We start from the raw sequence: 21732 nt of genomic DNA on the forward strand, positions 1-21732 counted from the left end.
AATTCTAACTTAATAACTGCAAAGCCTTAAATGTCTTGACCTCAGTATGAATGCCCTGCATCAAAAATACTGTTAGATGCTATTGTGCAACACAAGTTGTAACTATCCTCTTCTACATAGCCCAACCTCCAGAGGAAATGAAACATTTCTCTTAAGTTTGTTGTTTGTTTATTTTTTCTCTTTCTTTGACATCAACAAGACACTATCAATAAGAAGCCTAGATTATATTCCTAGCTATTAGATATAAAAATGGTTAGAAAGAGGTTGGCAAATTAGTTTGGTGACTTTGAAAGGCAAGAAGAGACAGTGGGTAAGACGTGGACAATCAGTTTTCAGTCCTACATCAGCAATTTTTTTTTAATTTGGAAAAGATATTGGTTCCTACTTTCCAAATATCATTTTAATTTTCTTGTTCACATTCCTGGCAGCAGTCCTCTACACAAGGCAGTTGGTAGAAACATAAGTATTTTCTTCCTCTTTCAACCATATGCTTATCAGGAAGATGAGTACATATCTTCCATGGGTCAAATATGGTTAAAATCCACCAGCCTTATTTTGATAGATGAACTCCCCATTATGGTGAAAAAAAACCCCTGTGATCTACTTCATATAACTGAAACAGGTAATCAAGAGATTATATACTACATAGCTCAAAATATTCCAATAAGGGACTTACACTACATACAGAATTATGCCTACACTTAGAGAAAAATAAGCATCCTTGCATCAATATATTTCCAAGACTGTGTGAAAAATTCTGATATTGCCAAAGTTTACATTCTGCACATTATTTATTTTTTCCACTTCAAACAGATGCGTAGGATGAGAAAGTGTTAAAACTGATCTCCAACAAAAACGTAACTGTGGTATAAGCAAGGTTTGACTCAAAAATTTATATAATAATTCTGTAACTTCAGTTTTAAATATATTAAGCTTACCTATACAAATGATCATCTCATAAGACAGGTGAGGAAAAGTGCATAATTATAACATTGTGTTGACTTGCTGAATGCATGCACAAAAAAGTTTGAAGTGGCATTGGGGAAAAAAGCGTGGGATGAGATGGCCTCCTCTAGTATTTTCTTACAATTATTCCAGACCCAACCAAGAGCAGCAAGGGTAAATGAGAGAAATTCCCTTTAAAAAAACATTGCCAAAAAGAGGCCTCCCCAAAAAGGACTGTAGCCCTTTTACTATGCTTATTTTCTCCTACCTTTTTTGATGAATGTTATCTACATTAATCTCACTCAGGTCCCTCTTTCACTAGTATGACTCCTACAATCTTCATAAAAAGGAAAAAGGACAGAAGACTCGTGATCCATCCTCCTTTATTAAAATAATTGCAGAATATTACTAAAGGAATCTACACTACCAGCAAGTCCTTGGCATTCTGGAGTACTGTTTTAGAGAGGTTTGGATTTCTTTCAGTGTATTAGTTAATGTACACTTTTCTTCATAGCCCAAGTAGCATACAGAAGTGACGAAAAAAATCACTTATTCTTTGGACGGCTGTTTTCAGTATTTCAAAGCATTTGTTATTACAGTAAGTATGTAATATTACACATTCACTCATAAGGCAGTCAACCACCTGGATGTATTCTTGTCCCTACATTTCCTTAAATGATAATTTTTAATATGACACAACAGGAAAGTCATTGCTAAGTGCCAAAAAACCAAAACATCTCAGATGTTCAGGCCTTTCAAATTTGTTACCGTTACTGTTTTAAAAAAATAAAACAAAATTAAAAAATCACAAATGACCATATGCACCCCTGTATATCTGGTGGACTTTTATTGTTCCTTCAATCTTCTCTGCTTTAATGACATTTCATAACATACAGAATAAAATTTCATAAATCCTTTTGGTAACAGATTTAACAGTGCTTTTGCAGATTGACAAAGCCTATCATGAGCACTTGCAGAATAATTTTTTTCAAAATTAAATTAACTATATTAACACTTATTGCATTCTACTAAAAAAAGGCATTAAAGTATCAAAATAGCTAACGCTGGAGAGCTGAATTTATAGAAGAATTACACAGTGCAGCATGTACCAAAAAAAACAACTTGCTACTTTTTTAAAAGAACTAAAAGAATTTGCGCTGTGATGCCTCAAAAACAAACAAAAAAACCCCCGACCAATTTACTTGCTTAAAACATCCTTCTCTGTAAGAGGAAAAACCAGGAGCAAAGGGAACTACCAATCTTCCCATTTTATAACGCAGTCCACAGAAGATTGGGCAGAGTTACACAGGAGAGCAGTTACACATGTAACAACTGATTTCAAATATTTGAAGTCTCCAGATGATAATTTAACATTAGAGTCAGTCTTTAGAAGCGACTCTCAAGTGGAGTATGTAAGTTAGCAAAGTTCCCTTTTCTACACGAATATTAGAAAGTACTATGTTGTTTTGATACTTCACTTGAAATGAGTGAAAGCTCAGTTCAGTTTCAAGGTCAAATTTCTTCTCAGGATGAAGAAACTGTATGGGTTTTTTGTTGTTGTTTTCTGGTTTGTTTTTTCCCAAATATCAGTCAACCTCCCTCTCTGAATAGATGTGCATTTTAAGAGCATTAACAATACCTATGAAAGACCATCACAAATATCTACAGCACTTTACATTTATTAACAGTAGCAATATGACCTAGTCAATTTATTTGAGAATCTATTTTAAGACAAGAACGGAAAGTTTCCAAAGTAAAATACTGCTCTGCATGACTTGCACTAACAAAAAAAAAAACAAACAAAAATATCCTACTTCTTAGAAAGGAAAACTCAAATTTCTCCTTTGCTAGAAATGACAAATTATAATACAGAAGGGGTCAGATGACACAATACCTAATTGCAAATGTTTCAATGCAAGTTCAGACTGTTAATTTTTCCCTCTTTTCTTTCAACATATGCAAAGCAATCTTAGTTCCTCTGTTTCTATCAGAAAACATTTCAGTAAAAGGATTCCATAAGCAATTAAAACAAAGTTAGAAATACTAGGCAATTATTTCACTGTCATTTTACTACTAATATGTTATTCATTCATTCTTTGCCACCTCTGACATTCATTCTCCATAGTTTTATTCTATTATGCCATCCTTTTATTGGTCACTTTATTGTCAGAGTTTCCTAGCAATTTTTATTTCTTAGGAGAAAAAAGGAAACAGGCACAAATGACAGAAACACAAAATTTAGCATTCTTCTCTGTCACTAGTACCTCAATATTTTCAAACAACAAAACATTTTAAAAAGCTTTCCTTATTCCTCTGTCAGCCATCCACATTAAGTTCTTGCATTCCTGCAATTACTGATACATTAAAGGGACAGAAGTATTACACAGTTCTTTGATCAAGAGTTCCTTTCATTGGCATACTACCTTCCCTGGTAAACCCTTCAATTAGAAGACAAAGGACATAGCATGGTGCTAAATTAATGAATGGATTATGTGGTTCAACAGGAGGTAGACAATCTCTAGTGATAGAAAAAGCCTTTAATCCTTTTAACATAAAATAATTACTTTGTAGTTTCAGATCTACTTCTAACTAGTTTAAGGAAAGACTATTCATAGATACCAGCACATAATTTTTGACCTAAATAAAAGAAGTGCAGTTAATAAGACTAAAGCAGAAGTTCAATGCTAAATAAAGGCTGTACAAGTGGTCTGGAAATCTTAATGCAAAACCTAATGTTAGAAAACAGCTGTTTAAAAGCATATACACAACATGAATTTCTGTGTTGAATATTAAAAAATCAGTTACTTTATAGTGGATAACTCAATAACTCACATTGAGGAAACTGGAAGTGGAATTAGTATCTTCATTAGAAAAGTAAAAATTTTACATGTTCATCAAAATAACACTGCTTTCTCATAAAATGGTGGACATACAATGAAGTCTAAATTTTAACCTTCTGAAATTAATTTCCAAAATTAACCTGAAATCAACTTCCTAAAGGTCTCTGCATTTTTCACTCCGAGAAAAAGTCACTATAGATCTAATGATGAAAAACAGCTGAAAGTGTGTCTCTGAGCTCATTTTTAAAGCTCTCTTAATTCTGTAGACTCCAGATTCACTGTAAATACTTGAGTAAAAATGTGTTCCTTCAAGAACATTTTTACTACCAAATAGTTCATTAAATTCAGGAAGAATTCCATTTTCTCTCCTTGGGAGAAGTACAGACTTCAAATTAATTTGTAAAACAAAGCTGCTGTATCAGCTAATGAACTTGTAATTTTCTCTCTCACAGCCAAGCAAGCACGAGTTCTGCATGAGAGCACAATGCATTCATTCCTCAAAAAACTTATGTTGCTATAACTGAACAGCTTCAGCTAGATTTTTGAATCGCTTAAGATACACACCAATAGCCGAATAGACTAACACAACCATAATTATATCACTTGAACATGATGGGACAAGGAAAATGCAATTAAAGATCAAAGTTCTACTTTCTATGAAAGACGTCACTTGAATATCCAATATATACTTGGATTTACAATCTCACCAACATAGTTCACTTGAGACTCTTCTAAAATTAACACAGCTAAGGCATCAGCATATTTGTCCTAAGTTTATGAGGATGGAATTATAATTCAGATTTTACATAGGTGGAACTGTGTCCATCAGTACTGCCACTGATGGTACTAAAGGTTGCTAAACTTCCAATAACAATACCTCAACTAAAAGCCTAAAGTGGGCTGACTGCAGGCCTCATTGTCCTCTTCTATAGGCCACTTACTAATATGGTTTCTACAGTATAAAATATTTTTGCTCTAAAATAAAATTATCTGCTTTAATACCTCTCCCTACTGGCAGCATTCCATTACAACCAAGTCAAATATGATGATAATTGAGCACTTACAAACAAAATCAACACACACCACTACTTGTGTTATACTCCCTTTCACTTGGTATCTGTAGAGGTACTTAGTTTAACTAAGTACGCAGAAGCAGTTAACTGAGACATCTGGATATACAGCAAACAGGAACTGAGACCAGAGCTAGCAATTCCAGATTTGAACAGGCTTCTCCTGCCACCAGGTACTTACAACTCAGACTTTGTGTAATCTCCCCCTCCTCCACATCCTTGTAATATACTAACTGCTTAGAACAGCAAAAGAAAAGTGCTGAATTGAGCATCTTTATGTTCCCAGCAAGGTCCCCATTACTTCTAAAATTCAGGGGCTGGCACTTGGAGCACAGGGCATAGAGCACTCACTCTACACTTGCTTCCTTCAGCCACCTCCACTGACAAAGGCAGTTACAACTGAGAAGGTGACAGCAGTTTAAACGGAGAAAGTGAGAGTGAGTGGACAGAGGTTATCCTGACTCTCACTACTTAAAGTAACTTTGATTTCTTTCACTGCCCTCCATGTTGTCCTTAACTTAAAGCTTTGGCAGGCAGCACTCACATCCAGGTGGTGGACAAGTGAATCTACATGAACTGATTGTATTGCAGTGTTTTGCACTAAACAGTTATTGGATTAAACGCAAGAGTTGTGGGAAGCCAGGACGTCCCTCTTCTGAGTGATCATCATTCAGCTAGAAAATTATCTTCCCTCTTGTCACTCCTCTGTGGCCTAGTGAATCCTTGTCTGAAGCTCTGCGCCTGTGCAAGAGGACAGCTTCACTAGACTGGTATCAGCAAGTTGTGCAACGTGAAGAAATAATACTTTTGAACAAAATAGCTGGTGCTGAACTCTTAATACCCACACCCTAGAGGATTTTTCTTAAAATTAATTCTAATCTGGTTCCAAGAACTACATGTGGATTAGCAACTGAAGAACATAAGTTGGACTTCTGGAGCACATGCTCTAGTTTAATTTTAGTAAATGAATCCAGTTCACATACTCAGGAGACTATTGCAGAGTACAAACAATACACTGCAGGAGTAAAATAACTTACTCACTTTGGAGCACCCTGCTTTCTGAATTACAACAATAATGCAGTCCGCCTTCAGAGGATCCAAGCAGCCAGAGCACCAGTCAAATCTCTAGCGTACTCTGTGACACAGGATATTATTTCCCAGAAAACAAGCTGGTCAACTGCTCCCACTAGTTCAGTTTCCCAGACATGCTCTAACTACAATGCTACCATGTGTACAGTTGAGATGTCACATTTCATTGACAAATTAAATCCTACTGTGAATGTTACAAATTCATAGCAAGAAATTACTTAAGAATGCCTATTTCGGTGCACAGAATGGGCTAAAATAAATAAAAAGATTCCAAAACAGATGAGGATTGTCACCTCTTCATGCAAAAGCAGAACTTCAGGTGCCTATTACTTTCAAAGAAATTGAATGATGTTTGCAGCCACCAGAACCAATATGCAGTTACACAAGAGCATTTTAGATGAAAATTTTACTCTGAAAGCTATATTGTTCATGAGGTCCAGTCAAATCACTTTGATCATTTACAAGATCTAAGTTTAGATTTACAGGAAGACAAAAAACTCACAGCAGTCAACACAAAGGTAAATGGTATTTCATATAGACCATGGCAAACTAGTGTGCATGTACGCGTATGCACACACATCTATATATATACATTATAGAATCACAGAGTGGTTTGGGTTGGAAGGGACCTTAAAGATCATCTAGTCCCAACCCCCCTGCATGGGCAGGGACAGCTCCCACCAGACCAGGTTGCTCAGAGTGCCATCCAACCTGGCCTTAAATACTTCCAGGGAGGGGACATCCACAGCTTCCCTGGGCAAACTGTTCCAGTGTCTATAAAGCTATTTATATTGACTGATTTACCCAATTTAGAGTAAATAAAAAATTGAGAAAGCCTACAATACGTTTTAAGTGAAAAATCATTAGCAATGCCCCAAAACAAAACCAAAGGAAATTAAAAACAATTATAATATCTGGAGCCTGTCCAGCAGATATTAATAACATTTTATCTTAGTTTTGAAACAAATTGCTTACTATAGAAGTTAGTGCACTGCTATCAATAAACAGAGATTTGAAGAAAACTTACAGACAAGAGCTACTATCCACACTTAGCTTAGCTGAGAAAGTTTCTCACAACAGAAGGAAAATATTTACCCAGTAACTTCAGTTCACCATTAATATGCACCATTCTTGTCAATTTCTGCCTCACCCACTCAAAGCACTGTCACATTGTCAATAACTGAATCCATCTGCTGAGGACAAATAAGAGGCATAAAACAGTACTACATCTTGAATTTTGATTTAGATTGCCAAGAGTACAAACTATGACTATAACATTGAGAAGTGTGATGCAAAAATAATCTAGAATTCAGAAAATTTAGCACTATCAGTTGCTATCCAACAGATTTCTGAAAGATTTAAGGACACTTAATTTTGAAAACATTTGATCATTGAGCTCAGCTTCCCTTAAATCTTAATGGTTAACCCCAGTAAATATTTTTACTATATTTATGGCAGTGTCATGTCATTTTTCCTTACAGAAAAATAATACTGTTAGAACAATTTCCTGAATGAAATTATCAAATATTGCCATCTGGGTTTTGTGATAACATCTACTGCTTAACTGTAATAAAAGGACACTTCAAAACAGCATGACCAAAATATTCCTGCTGGATCAAAACAGTACTTCTTTGGATGATCAAAATTTGAAATGTGTGGCTACTAATGAAGCTTTATGTGCCATTAACAGCAATTCCATTTAATGGCTGTTAGCTGACAAGAAGAAATCTTATCAACTTCAGTCATCCATCACCATAAAAACTGATCCACTTCAAACTTATTTTTGCAATACTCAACTATTAGATGCATAGATAGTCTGACAGCCTTCGTACAGTTTAAAGGCAATATAAACGGTTGATGAAAAACTAAAGCATTTTTTAAATCAATTCAGAAAGGTACAAGCACAAGAGAGCAAATAAAGCTTTGCTTCTTAATGCTTTAGGAAGTAAAGCACTGCATTTAGTGTCATTTTAACCTTTGTATATATCCCACTACTTCTGCTAGTCTAGCTATTAGAGAAAAAAAAAAATCTAGCACTATTCGACAAAGTAAGACAAGGTAGAATCTCAAAGAGACAGCACAGAGTGGATAGCACAGCCTTACAGATCTGACTTTAGCATCCAAACTCTAGAGGACAAGATTTCTGAAACATCCTTTTGCATTTCTTATTCCCTAGTTCAAGATCACTGACTATACAGAGTCCTGGTACTGCAACTTACGATGAGGTGCCCTATGCCTTCAGTTATCATGTTGCTCTATGATTGCCTCACCCAATTGTAGCTTGAAATCCTCTCTTTGGACAAACAAATATATGCAGGTACAGCTAATTTATTCCTTTATTTTTTGCGTTGATGACAACTAAGAGATGAAAAAAGAATAACATGTTTTAGGCAATCATTTGAACCACTGAAGTAAACAAAAACAAAGCAGCTACAAATATCAAGAAAAGTTATAGCAGCCTCAACCAAAATAATACCTCTCACATTGTTTTATAAATAACCACATTATTCAGCATAGTGAAGAAGAAACACTGCCATATAAATATAACAGTACATTATTCTAAACAAATAGGATCTTGGAGGATAGTGCAATTTTGAGTTAAAGGCCTAACTTAAGATTCAGAATGCATCTCTGCCACTGACAAGATCTAAGAAAGAATACGTGAAAAATCTTGAACGTGTAGTCAACAGGACCTGATAATGTGCAGTATTAAGCAAATTAGCTAATTAACTAGCTGAACAACTGTCAACTATTGTCAGAATTCATTAAAAACATCTTAAGTATCAAAGGACTTCAGAAAACAATCAAGCTTGCAAAAACGTTTAGTAGAAATTAATTAAATAAACCCCAGAAATTAACCTTATACTTAAGGTAGATTTTTTTATTATATTACCTACATCATTGCTTCACAAGCTCAAAAACCTCAATTGAAGAGACACTTACAGGGCTCAAACATGAATGCATACACACCAAAATCTAGAAAAGTTAAACAGAAATGTAAATATGCAAGGTTCAGAAGCAGACCCTGTCATAGTTGGCCTACAGGAGACAACTGGATAAGGAAAGTAATTGAACGTGTTAACTTTGCAATAGAGCAGAGAGAAATAATGCTATGAAATTATTAAAAAGTCAAACTAAAAGCAGAACAAAAATATTTTTATTCTTCAAGTAGCAGATGCTATAGCCTATAACCCTGACCAACTCTGTGAGCTCCAAATGTCATTCTACAACTGTGATTACCACTTTTGTTATAAACTTGATACATGATTTTTTTTTTTTATGCAACAAAGCCAAACTCTGCTAAGCTTAACAACCAGTACATCTGAAATCCAAAATAAGTTCCTTTAGATTCAGAAAAAAAGTAACAAGTAGTAATGGAATGCCATAATTAGCCTAAGGACTGCAACTGCTTACGAGGAAGATTAAGAAATTCACAGAATCTTAGGGGTTGGAAGGGACCCCGAAAGATCATCTAGTCCAACCCCCCTGCCAGAGCAGAATCACCTAGAGCACATCACACAGGAAGGTGTCCAGGCGGGTTTTGAATGTCTCCAGCGAAGGAGACTCCACAACCTCTCTGGGCAGTCTGTTCCAGTGCTCTGCCACTCTCACAGGATAGAAGTTTTTTCTGATGTTTACACGGAACCTCCTATGCTCCAGTTTACACCCATTGCCCCTTGTCCTATCACTGGACATCACTGAAAAAAGCCTGGCTCTGTCCTCATGTTACTCGCCCTTAACATATTTGTAATCATTGATGAGGTCACCTCTCAGTATTTAATAACTTGGGGTATTCCAAAATTATCAGATGCAGTAATCAGAAGAAAATCAAATCTTAATATCCTTCGACCACTTTAGCAATTATGAAGAAGAGTGGTGTCATGAAAAATTCTGCACTGGCAAGAGTGCAAATCTTTTCCATCTCACATTCCTGGGACTATTTTCTGTCACCAAAATACCGCTATTTTTTTTTTCTTTAACTCTGTGATAAGGGAAGTAAATCATTCAATGTCAGTATAAATTTGCTTATCTAGAATGCAAAGGACTTGTGATAATACCATATAAAAATATGAGTTTCTCTATCTGAAATGTAGCTTTGAGGATCATTACGAAATATCTTTCAGTTAATTTCATAGCAATCCCTCATTGCCAATAGTTCTAACAAAACAAAAATGAATGGTTATTGCATTTGATATACACACCAAACATTAAATAATATATTACTATATATATAATGTCATAGCATTAGATGAAAAGATATTTTTTTTTAATTATGCCTGCTTTCAGATTTATTAGAAGAAGACAAAGAGGCCTAAAACAAATACCAGGTAAAGTTTGTTTTTCAGTTCTGCTTAATAGTCAATCAAACGTGACCTCCAAACAACTTTTTAAAACGAAGATAAATCTGAAGATCCAAAACAACAACAACAACAAAATGTAGTGCTTTCCCCCTCTAATAGTACTGACTGATTTTTCCAGAGCACTTCGAGCTCAAGCAGATACTATCTGCATTTTCCATGTGGTTGCACAGGATGTGCTGCAAAATGGTTACAGAACGGGAAAAGATCAATTAGACCACTGATCTGCCTTATGACAGCAAGGACACCAAATGGAGACATGTGGGACAGGAAAGTTGCAGTAATGCAATTACAAAATGCAATCAGGCTGCTGTAAAGCATCCTTTATTTCACTTATTGTATGCAAACACTGAAGAGATCAAGGTTTTGTATGCAGATTTGTTAAAATAAGAACTGCTAATTATTTTTTTAAGTTTCTCCAAAACGTTAATTAGGACTAGAAGATGAAGGGTTAAAGAGGTTTTGTTGCTTGTAAAAATCAGCAGAAAATAAATAATTCTTGCAAACACTTTCACATTCTTTTCAGGGTAGAGAAAAACATTTAGCATTGTATCAGGAGACAGAGGAAGAAACTAAGTAGTGCCCTTTCAGAAAGGCTTTGCTGCACATTCTGCACGCTCTAGCTCTGCAAGGGTAAGAATTGCTACATTTATGGTAAAACACCACAACAAATTAAGACTGGGAAAGGAATTTTAAAGCATAAAGTACCATTCTGGCTGCAAGGGAAGGAACATGGTAGTGATCATTAATAGCCTTGAATAAACAAGATAGGCTTAATATGTAAACCCAAAGGAAAAAAGTATGCATGGTGCAGAAACAAAAGAATCATGCCGATCTATCCCAGTCAATTTCACATAAAACAGAGGGAAGCATGTTCAGCACTGAAGATTCTCTCAGGCAAATTATGACATTTAACACTCAAAGCTTTAAAAAGAAAAAAAACCCCACACAGTTGCTTCTATCTATAAGAAAAAAATCAACCCTAGAAAAACTGTCAAATGCTACCTTTAGTCCTCGTCTGAATGGAGAAGACTTATGCATCAAAGAATAATCTGTTCTTTATGGTCATTACAAGGCAAGAAATAACAGGCTCAAAAATATGGGGACTGAACACAGAAATTTAAGCTAGATCATTGGGGAAAAAAAAAATCCTTTTAACAATAAGACACACTAATGGGCTATGTAAGGAGGCTGTAGAGTCACCACCAGTAAAGGCTTCTAAGGGCACATCAGATATACATTTGACAGAAGCAACAAAAACATAGCTGAGCTTTGGGATAACGGATCAATTAGATTGTCCTTTCAACACCATCTTCTACAATTTCTCACAATTGCTGTAATTTCTACACCCAGCTGGGAAAACGGTAAAAGACACAGGGAGGAAAAAGTAAGGAATCATGGCATGGATAGCAGCCTTGAAATATTTCAAAAATACTCCGCCAAACTAAGACATCACAGAAGCTTACATTACAGAAAAGTAAGATTACAACATTACTACAACATTACTACAACATTATTATAAGCCATCAACATCTTTTTGAGTGGATTTAAGGTCGACATGATACTTCCGCTTGAACAAAGCTGATATGTATGTATACACAGATAGCTTCCCTGTGTCAGATTCAGCAGTAACGACAAACTTGTCTACAGAAAAATAGCTACTCCAGTTGTGTGTCAGTGGTTTAACTAAGCTTCTGACTAACCCTAAAAGCTCAAAAATAAACTTTATCCTCTATGAGACACGCTTTTAACCCTGGAAAATCAACTTTTTCCTTCTATGTGTTTCTTGAAAAAAAATATCTATATAAATGTAATACAAATAGCCCATGCCAAGCAATTTATAATAAAAAGCCAAGCAGCACATTTCAATGAGCAATATTCTCATTCTGATTCCTCTCAATTTTTAATAGTTTTACCTACTTAAAATCTGTATATATAAAAAGAATGAAATGGATTTGGGCCATACCTTACAAATGTATTATCTCAGATACTGTGGAAACAGTCAATTAGTATTTTCTCCCATTATTAATACAGTTTCAAAGAGAACAGTCCTTCTTCCATTACTTGCTGCTATTTCCATAACCAGAAATTTTTTACTTCACTTTAAATAGAGGCACTACTCAGCACCAAAATTAAAATAATAAAAAGTCTTTTCAAATCTAGGTAGCTCATAAGTGGAAGCCATGGGAGAAAGTTACAGTGTTGCTCTTCAACTAATTTCCAAACTATTAGATTTTATCTGTGGTCATTTCAAGTTTTGAAAATAAGTTGACTATAGCAGCATAAGAGCAACACATTTAGTGCCTTCACTTTCCAGAAAGAGGTAAAAATAGGATGCCTTGAGTGAAGGTGTGAGTTTTTTACATTGATATCAAAGTCATTTATCTCAGTGATTGACGATTTAATTTGGTAAGATCACAAGGTCAAACCACTACTTTGATACTTAAAAAAGGATTTTGCATACTTACTTTGGCCTTTTATCATCCTAGAATATCTTGAGTTGGAAGGGACCCATGAGAACCATAGAACCAAACTCCTGTCTCCACACAGGCCAAGTCAAAAACTAAACCATATAACCAAGAGCATCATCCAAACACTTCTTGAACACCAACAGCCTTGGGGCCATAACCACCCCCTTAAGAAGCTTGTTCAAGTGCTTGACCACCCCCTCAATGAAGAAATTTTCCTAATATCTAATCTGAACTTCACCTGAAGCAGCTTTAAGCACTTCTCTTGGGCTCTGGCACAAGACACAAGAGGGAAGGCATCAGTACTTTCCTCTCTGCTCCCCTCATTTTACGTCTTCGGCCAATAAGCTTTAGTAATCTATATAGAGCTTTAAAGAAAATCAAAACAAACAAAAAATTTCAACCACACTCTTCTTTGTCTGAGCAGACAGTTCAAAGAGAGGATCTGCTTAATGAAATGGTCATTTCCCTCCCTTCCACCACCACAAAGCATGAATCTTCTGGCAACAGTAACATAAAACATTTTTAAAATAACAAAAAACCAACAAAAATAGTTATACAGTTCAGTAAAAATTTATCTCCTCCCCTACATTAAGATACAGAGAAAATGTAGTAAGACTCTACTGGTTGTCCTAGTGATGAATATATGAGAAACTGGCCTGGTATCGAGGGCAAGCTAGGAAGAGAGAAGTGTAGTAAGCTTTAGTAGCACTGGAACCTGAAAAAGGCAAATAGCTACACTACACATAAAACCCCCTTTTGGCACATTTCTGTATTTAAATATAAAAGTTGCTGAGAACAGACTGTTGCTACTGATACTGCATTAGAACTGCTCCTTCCCCCATGTCTCTCTCAGCCACAAGACACCTTGAAGACAGTATCGGCACTACAACAGCACACGCACGCACCTGCTGCTATCGCTTCAGTCTTACTTATCTACCCTGGGCATTTATTTTAATTGGCACCACAAACATGGGGCTTAACTTCATCCTCCTGATGGCCGGGCTCAGGTCAGTGCTCCTCACCTTCGGCTGGCTGCTGGAGCACGCCAGGCCCGCCGCGGCGGCCAGCCCCACACAAGACGGCAGCCCTTGCCCTTACTTGCCGCAAACCAAGGAATTAAAGGCCCCCGACAGCGGGCGGCGTCCGCCCGGGCTGGGGCACCACGCCGGGGGCCGGGCGCCCAGCGCTGCGCCCCGCCGCGGGCCCCGGGCCGCCGCCGCCGGGTGCCATCTTCCGCGGGGCGGAGCGAGCTGCTGCCCGGCGCCCTCCGCCCCACAGGAGCCCTCCGCAGGGCTGGGGGGAGAGGAGCCGGCAGGGCAGGAGGAGGCCGACCTTCGGCCTGAGGAGCGCGGGGAGGCAGGGCGAAGCGCGGCGGGCCGGGGCCGGGACTGCCGCCGCCCGCGGGCGCTGACGAGGGGCAGGCAGGGCAGCCCCAGCCCCTCGGCCGGGCGCGATGGCAAAAAAAGCGAACGTTTCTACCTCCTTCTTTTTCTGTCCTCCCCCGAGCTGGCCGCAGAGGAGGAGCAGCAGCAAGAGGAGGAAACAGCTCCCGGCCGGCAGGTGCGGCAGCCGCCGCGGCGCCCCGGTACCCGGCGCCATGATCCCCCCGCCGCCGCCGGCACCTGCCGCCCCGCTGCCCGCCTCCTCCCCGCTGATTGGGCTCGGCCTCTGGCCAATCGCTGCGCCCCGAGGCGCGGTGCTTCTTGGGAAATGTAGTTTTCCTGCCGCTCGCCTCCCCGCCTCCCGCCGTTTGGGTGGGCGGCCTCGTCCCGGGGCAGGCGCTGAGCTGGGCCTTGGCGCTGGGCTCCTGGCTGGCCTGCGCACCCTCAGCACCACGGGCAGGTGATGTATGATGGGGACTTGCCGTCAGCGTTATCAGGGGCAGTGTGTTGTACCAAGGCTGTGGCCCCAGCAGTGGTGGAGGTCCCCAGTGCGGGGGGAGGGGTATTTCTGCCCACCTGGCACAGCCGGGGTGAGCAGCTTTACCCGCTGCCCCGAATTCCCTGCCACAGCTACCTGAAGCGCAAAGGGCAATCATGAATCAAGAATGTGTAAAAAAGAAAGCTAAAGACCCTTCTTTTCTATACATATGCATGCATAGACTTTTCAGATTTCACTAATCTCACAGAAAGCCTTCTTTGCAGAAAATCATATTAATGTAATACGTAATACAATTAATTTGAATTCAATTCCCAGAGCATTATCCATGTAGCTTTGATTCTCTCATTCATGGTACAGTCTTCAAATCACTGATCACATATTTTTTTTGCCGTGAAAGTACACACTGCAATGCACAAGTAATGTTAAATTAATGAGTGTATACTTCAGTTTTTCTTCTTTTTTTCACCCCTCAAATTCCAAATACTCACCTATGCTACATTAATTATTTATACACATTTTTGTGCTGAAGACTCTGAACTCATTTATTGAGATATTTTATTTTATCATTTAAAAATTGTATTAAGTTTATAATCAAAACACCATAATAAAATAGGAAGCTGAGACACTGAGACAATACTTATTTTAGGCACAGAATTTTTGATGGTTTTTTCGTGATAATATCAGATGCTAATTGGATGTTACTGCTGACATCTTAGCACTGAGCATTTGTACCATTAAATGGGCTGTTGTGTTCCCTGGAGTAACATTTGCAGTGTGCCTTTGAGAAGTTACTTATATCCATAGGAATTGTAGGTTCAAATAATCAACTAGACACTCAAGATTGATCTGAGCATCTAAGTCCAAGAGAGTTCAGACCATCTATTATGGACATCCATCAGATTCTGATTGTCATAGGACAAAAACAATCAAAAGTGGTATGCAGTATTGACCCTGCTTCTCAAATATTTAGGATGGTTGATCCAGCAGCTCTTGACTATAGATTTGGAGTCAAGACATCAGGGCTGCCATAAGTCTTCAAAAAGGAGATGTCCATATGCCAACATTTATTATTTTTTTTTAAAGAGTAATCACAGAGCCTGACACTCCAGATCTCAGCTACCCAGAATTTATGCTGTTTAGTAAATAGCTGGGGAAGAAATAAATGGGGAGGAATGAGTTCAAAAGAAAGACTGAAAACAGGAAATGGAAATGGAAGAGAAGACAGGACACAGGAAGAGGGTCACATGGATGAGTGAAGTGAATGTAGGATGATTAGAGGTCAGAAGCTTTGGTTTTTACATATGTGTTCCACGGTTTGGAGGTCCAGTGTTTCCTGGAGCATGTAGACCTGTTCTCCCCAATATGAGCTAGGTGAGAAGGGGATGTCATTATACCTCGCCTTTTCTGTCTTTTCTTTTTTTTTTGTGAAGTAAGGAAAGAGATCCTATGTTGGTTATGGAAACCCTTGTGCTACCATTAATCTCTGAGGCTCCGTTAACCTCAGATAGGTAGTTTTTTCTTCAGGTAGGAATATAGTTTTTAAATCAGCTGGCCTTTTTATGACCTTGAAAACCATCCACTTACAAATATTCTGACACCACTTTCTAGGGTGTAGCTCAGATGGCAGAGGCAGGTTGAGTGCAGAAGCAGGCAATGGATTGAAGGCTCCTAAAACAGTACAAATGAATCCAGGGAGGGGAGCAAGCAGATGCCCAATGTGTGGCTCTGGAGACAAGGAGTGCAGTGAAGCTTGCCTAGGGAGAGTGAAATGCAGAGCAGCTATCATGTACATGGCAAACCAACAGATGAGATTAGCTCAAATCAGATATTGCAGTCCAGAAGTCCAGAAACACCTACAAATCTTTGAAGAGTGAAGAGTACTGTGTGAGAGGAAAACAGTACCCTAACAGTTCACTAAAAGACAAAATTGTGTGAACTGTGTATGCATTTCAGTAATTTTTTGGGAATTAGTTATTCATATCTTGCATACTTACTTTGTTAACTTTTTTTTTTTTTTTTACTTGTAATAAGAGTATTCTTTGTATGCTATTTAATTTGTAGTCATGAGCGAGGAAAATCAGCTCTCACAGAACCAGAAAGTTTAATATAATTATCTAGAGATTTATAGGTGGAGCTTAACCCAGTGTTTTTTGTTGTTGCTGTTTATTGGGTTGTTTTTTGTTGTTGTTGCTTTTTTTTAGGGTATTTTTGCTGTTTTGTTTTGCTTTGGTTTGTTTTGTTTTTAATTGGAAAGAAACTCCACAACTTCCCCAACGTTTTCTGAAGGAGTACAGCATTACATCCTCTAAAACTCCACATCCATTACGAAGTGTGGCTTTGTTTTTTATCAAACCCACCACTGGAACATGTTAGTTATGAAAGCAGCCTGGCACAATGAGAGAACTGTCACGAGACTTACATGATACAGCTTCATGGAAAAAGGAATTGCATTTGTTAATTGCAATTTAAAATTGAACTGACCTGAAACACATTTTGGTCATTTTATTAAGGTATGACACATTTTAGCTCTGGGAATGTGTATGTGTTTCTATGAAACTAATTATACTAAAATATTTTGATGCTTCTTAATTAAAGAGTAAAAAAAGGTGAATTTTATTGTGATTCGGAATCAAAAGAAATAATGTGTCAGAACTTTCTGCAAGAAATTCAGAGTTCTGTTCTAACTCCTATATCTGAAATCTGTAGAAGAGATAGCTTTGGAAAGTGACCCATATTAGTATAATCCATTCTGGTGGGGGTGGTGTGTAGGTTATGATACAAAGTGTCAAAGGCAGTAGCAAGGGCTACTCCCGAGGAAAAAAAAATACAAATTTCTGCCCAAACACAGTTTCTTAGGGACAATCTTCTACTTTTATATGGCCCTTTAACAGTCATAGGTCACGAGTTGCAAACTTGAATGTTGAAAGATGGATTGACTCCTGCAATCAAATGGAATGATATCTTCTGGCTTTCAGCCTTCAGAGAGTTCTTCGTTCATGCCCCATCGATCTTTCTCTAACCAATGAGCCGCATCACATGCAAGTCAGGTCTGGAGGGTGGTGTAGTGAGTTATAGCTTTTCTTTCTCCTATTAAAGATGAAGTGTGCAAAACAAAACTTCAGAGTTGCTGGGAGATGCTGTCTCCCAGAGAGGCAAGATGCCAGTAGTCAGTTGCTGTCATTAATAGCACTGTTACCTCTCACAGATGTGCTTTTAAAGATAGTGAGGCTCGTGGGTCTTGGCATTGCACAGACCCTGCTCATGGAGCATGGTTGCCAAGAATTTAGCAGTTGCTGATTCCTGTTCTGGACTTTGCTTACTATGAATAAAGAAGATAAAACTACCTATTTGCCTGTCAGCCATCCAAGTTTACCAGTTTACTAAGTGAACTATTACATTTATCTTCTTTTTTTTTTCCTAGTAAAAGAAAGGCAACAGTAGGCCTGGCTGGTAATACTGGAAATGCCTTCTTAAACTGAAACCGGACTAACAATTTTTTCATTATATTTTCTTCTTGAACAATGCACTGATCTTTTCCTTGGGAATACAGCTATATGAGTTACAACAAAGCATGCAGTGTTCACTGTTGCACATAAATTTTATTAACATGCTTTATGCCCTTAGAATAATAGGTAGCTGCTATGAAACCAGATTGACTACAAAACCTCATACCACCACATTGGTATTTTCCATAACATTTAGCTTTAGTAAACTTCTTATTTATGTATACAATTGAAGTGATGTAAATTTTTTTATCATTGTCCTAGTTCACTGACTTCAACTAGGATTCCAAGAAATATTATACAGAGAATTTCTATACGGAATTGAGCAACAAAATAATTTACATCTACATTAACACACCATACATTTAAATTTCTTTTGATTTACAAACTTTCCTTTCACTTTTTTCATAAATTAATTTCATATTATGATGATGAATGCATTGTGTGTTATCTTGGATAAACAGACTCATGTACAGAATGGAATCATCCATATATTCAGAAAAACTGAAACAGCAATCTAAGCATAACTGAGAGTTTTCATAGTATATATTGGTGGAAACAGAACTGTATCTAGCTGGCATGCAGGAGCCTTCCTGGCCCTGCCTGAATAAGTAGACTAGTCCAGATCCTCCTTGACACCATGTCCATGGTAGACTCTCAAGAGCAGGGAGCTGTGGAAATTTCTGTAATTCCTCCCTCTGAAAAAACACTCACTAAATATGTTTTTAACTAAGCTGTAATACCTGCAAATTCATAAAATTTTCTAATCAGTTTAAAATTTACATTTTATTTTGTCTTTAAGATGTTCGCATATTTGACAGCTTAAATAGATTAGAAGAATGGGGAAGTTGTATACTTGATTTGTGGATTAGTTGTTCAGCTTTTTTTCTCATGAACACCTGGGCTAAAAAGCCTTTTGAAACTTTCCATTGTTGGCAAGTAGTAGCAAAATAAAACTTAGAAGCTATGCCAGTGGTCACCTGTACTTCATAAAAGAGTGTCACCAGGACCCATTCCTCTCTCAACAGCTATGTTACTTTGTAAAGTTTAATACTTCACTCCAGGATGAAGACTGAAGTAAACGTTTTATATGAACCATAGAATATCCTGACTTGGAAGGGACCCATGAGGATTGTCAACTCCTGACTCTACACAGGGCAACCTAAAAATTAAACCATGTATCTAAGAGTATTGTCCAAATGCTTCTCTAACACCAACAGGCATGACATGAATGTCAAAGTGATCCCTTCTGGGGATATAGGGTAGATTTGTGTCACCTGTTTGAGTGAAAATTTTCTAAATTAATCAGCTATTTTTTATAAATGGCGGGGGAATCAGATTAATCACTCTGAAGACACTCATTTTTTTTTACAGTATAGGCCCCTTATTTCAGAGTAAACAATAGTCTGTTTGTTGGTAGAAGGTGGGACAGTTGAGCACTATTCATGGAACTATAATTGACAAATTTAATACTTCAGATAGATGGATGGAAAGTGGTCTGCTTTTGGAAGTAAAGTCACTACAATTACTTCCCTGAGAACCCTGAACCTTGCATTTTCTAATGGTTTCCCAGAATATGAGTTTTCCCTTGCCACACAGTCCTGTTTTTGATTTCTGGAGATAAAATTGTAAATATATAGTTGGTAGAGGACCTATGAGGAAGACAGGAATATATTGAGTGACAAAGTGCGCAAAACATCTAAAATTTATAATATTGAAAAATTATAGTCCAAATTTCAGTCATTGTCTTGATAATTGTCGTGGTGGACACTAATTTAGGGAAGTGGTGCAGCACACCAAGCTCACAAGTCATTTTTCACTATGTCTTGAGGATCATCATATTAAGGACATGCAAAATACTGACTACTTTGAGGTATAGATATTTCATTAACAAAAGAAGAGAGAGGCATAAGAAAATATCCCTAATCAAGCAGCATCAGTTGTTATTTCAGTTACAATCTCTTTTATATGCCTCCCCGTGGAAAGGTTTAAATAAAAATGACACCTTTGAGAATGCTAGTTATTTCTTCTCTAGGAAAGGTAAGAAAAGTAGGAAAGGACATCATTTCTGCATCAATAATGAGTCATTTTATTGCACAGAATAAGCTTTAATCTGTTCCAGTAATAATTGTAATAGACTATTGAAATGCTGTTTTACTTGAAGATACTAAATATTTCTATTAAGCACCAGCTCAAATTGCATACTTTTCATGGAAGTACAAATGAATGTTCTATTGGTACAAAAGAATATAATTTCAGGACCACTCAATATTGTTTAACATGCTTTCACCTAAGAATACTCTTAGGTCAATTGTGATAGCACACAAAATTTTAATTGCCCCTTTTTAATATTAATCACTTTCAGATTTTTTTGAGTGAGTGTAAAAGGTATAGTTTTCTCTAGAGTGTGTGATGAATGAAAATACAATAAAGGAGCCTAGACTTAGTTTATGAGAGATGGTTAGACCATGAGTGGATAGCAATGTATGAATCTCTCTAAGATCGCAGAGGAAAAAATAATTCTTCAAAGAGGAAGCAGGATTCTGCTCTGTAAGAAAGCCCTCTGTGCTATTTGTTGTTTTAACCAAAACAGTAAGTTTAGATGAGGCAGAAAGTACCAGGTTTTAATAGCTCTTCCTGTGATATAGAAAAATCAAGTGGTTCTTTTTTTCATTGTTTTTTCCAATGAAAATATGGTAACTTACATTAAGGTGTATCTCTCCAGCATAGCAAAAATAGACGCTCATGTTGAAGCTTTTTGCTTATGACATTTTTAGAAGAAAAGGATTTTTTAACTATCTTAAATATTTTACTTAATAAAATAAGCAACAACATAAATATGCAAATTAATATATTCATCAGGCATATGAGGATAGTTTTAAACATCTGATATTAAGGGAAGGTAATGGAAACATTTTAATGACCTGTAATAATCAGAGTAAAATATTATAATTTTCCTCATTGCTTCATTTGCATCCCTATGGATATTTATTCCTCACAGAAAGCAGTTCTAAATTACTGTGGATATAAAATGACGCTGAATTTCCTAGGCTTCTAACTATTATTACTTTTGCTACTAATGTTCCTGAAACAGCATATATTTCAAACTATTGGTTTATCTCCTACTTTGTATTTAATACGGGAGAAACTTTTTTGCTGATACCTATTCATTTACTCCCTTTGCTATACTTCCTGTGGTAGTCTGTGAGGACATGGGACTGATGGACAAGTTCTTCAGTTCTGTTTCACCAGTACAGGGTGGGATGACATCTTAAAGAATAAAAATTATTGTACCCATAAGAACTGCCAATTTGCATCTTGTGAACTTCATAAGATTAATCAGTACTGCCCTGCCTAAAATGAGGACTACAGGTATCCATAAACTCTATCTTGAGAGCTTCAGGAATTACTATTGCCAGTCATACATAATTTCTCTCGCAGTTTGCTGGTAAAGACAACCTCCCACCTCACCCTTTCCCCATCCACCTTTACTATACTCTCTTACCTCTCCTAAAAAACTGTAAACCATCCATCTCAAACAGCTTATTGTAAAGATCACACACATATCCCACATA

The 21732-nt window shown here is 37.3% G+C and overlaps 1 protein-coding gene across 2 annotated transcripts in view; it reads right to left on the minus strand.

Annotated features, from left to right (window-relative positions):
- Positions 1-14409, minus strand: part of TUSC3 (tumor suppressor candidate 3) — a 111107-nt gene extending 96698 nt beyond the window's left edge. For both annotated transcript variants that reach the window (XM_051618354.1, XM_051618353.1), the window contains exon 1: positions 14253-14409. In XM_051618354.1, the coding sequence (XP_051474314.1) occupies positions 14253-14372 (120 nt within the window). In that variant the 5' untranslated portion in view covers positions 14373-14409. The remainder of the gene's footprint in view (positions 1-14252) is intronic.
- Positions 14410-21732: the final 7323 nt, after the last annotated feature.

The sequence above is a fragment of the Apus apus genome, chromosome 4, assembly GCF_020740795.1.
Source record: "Apus apus isolate bApuApu2 chromosome 4, bApuApu2.pri.cur, whole genome shotgun sequence".
NCBI lineage: Eukaryota > Metazoa > Chordata > Aves > Apodiformes > Apodidae > Apus > Apus apus.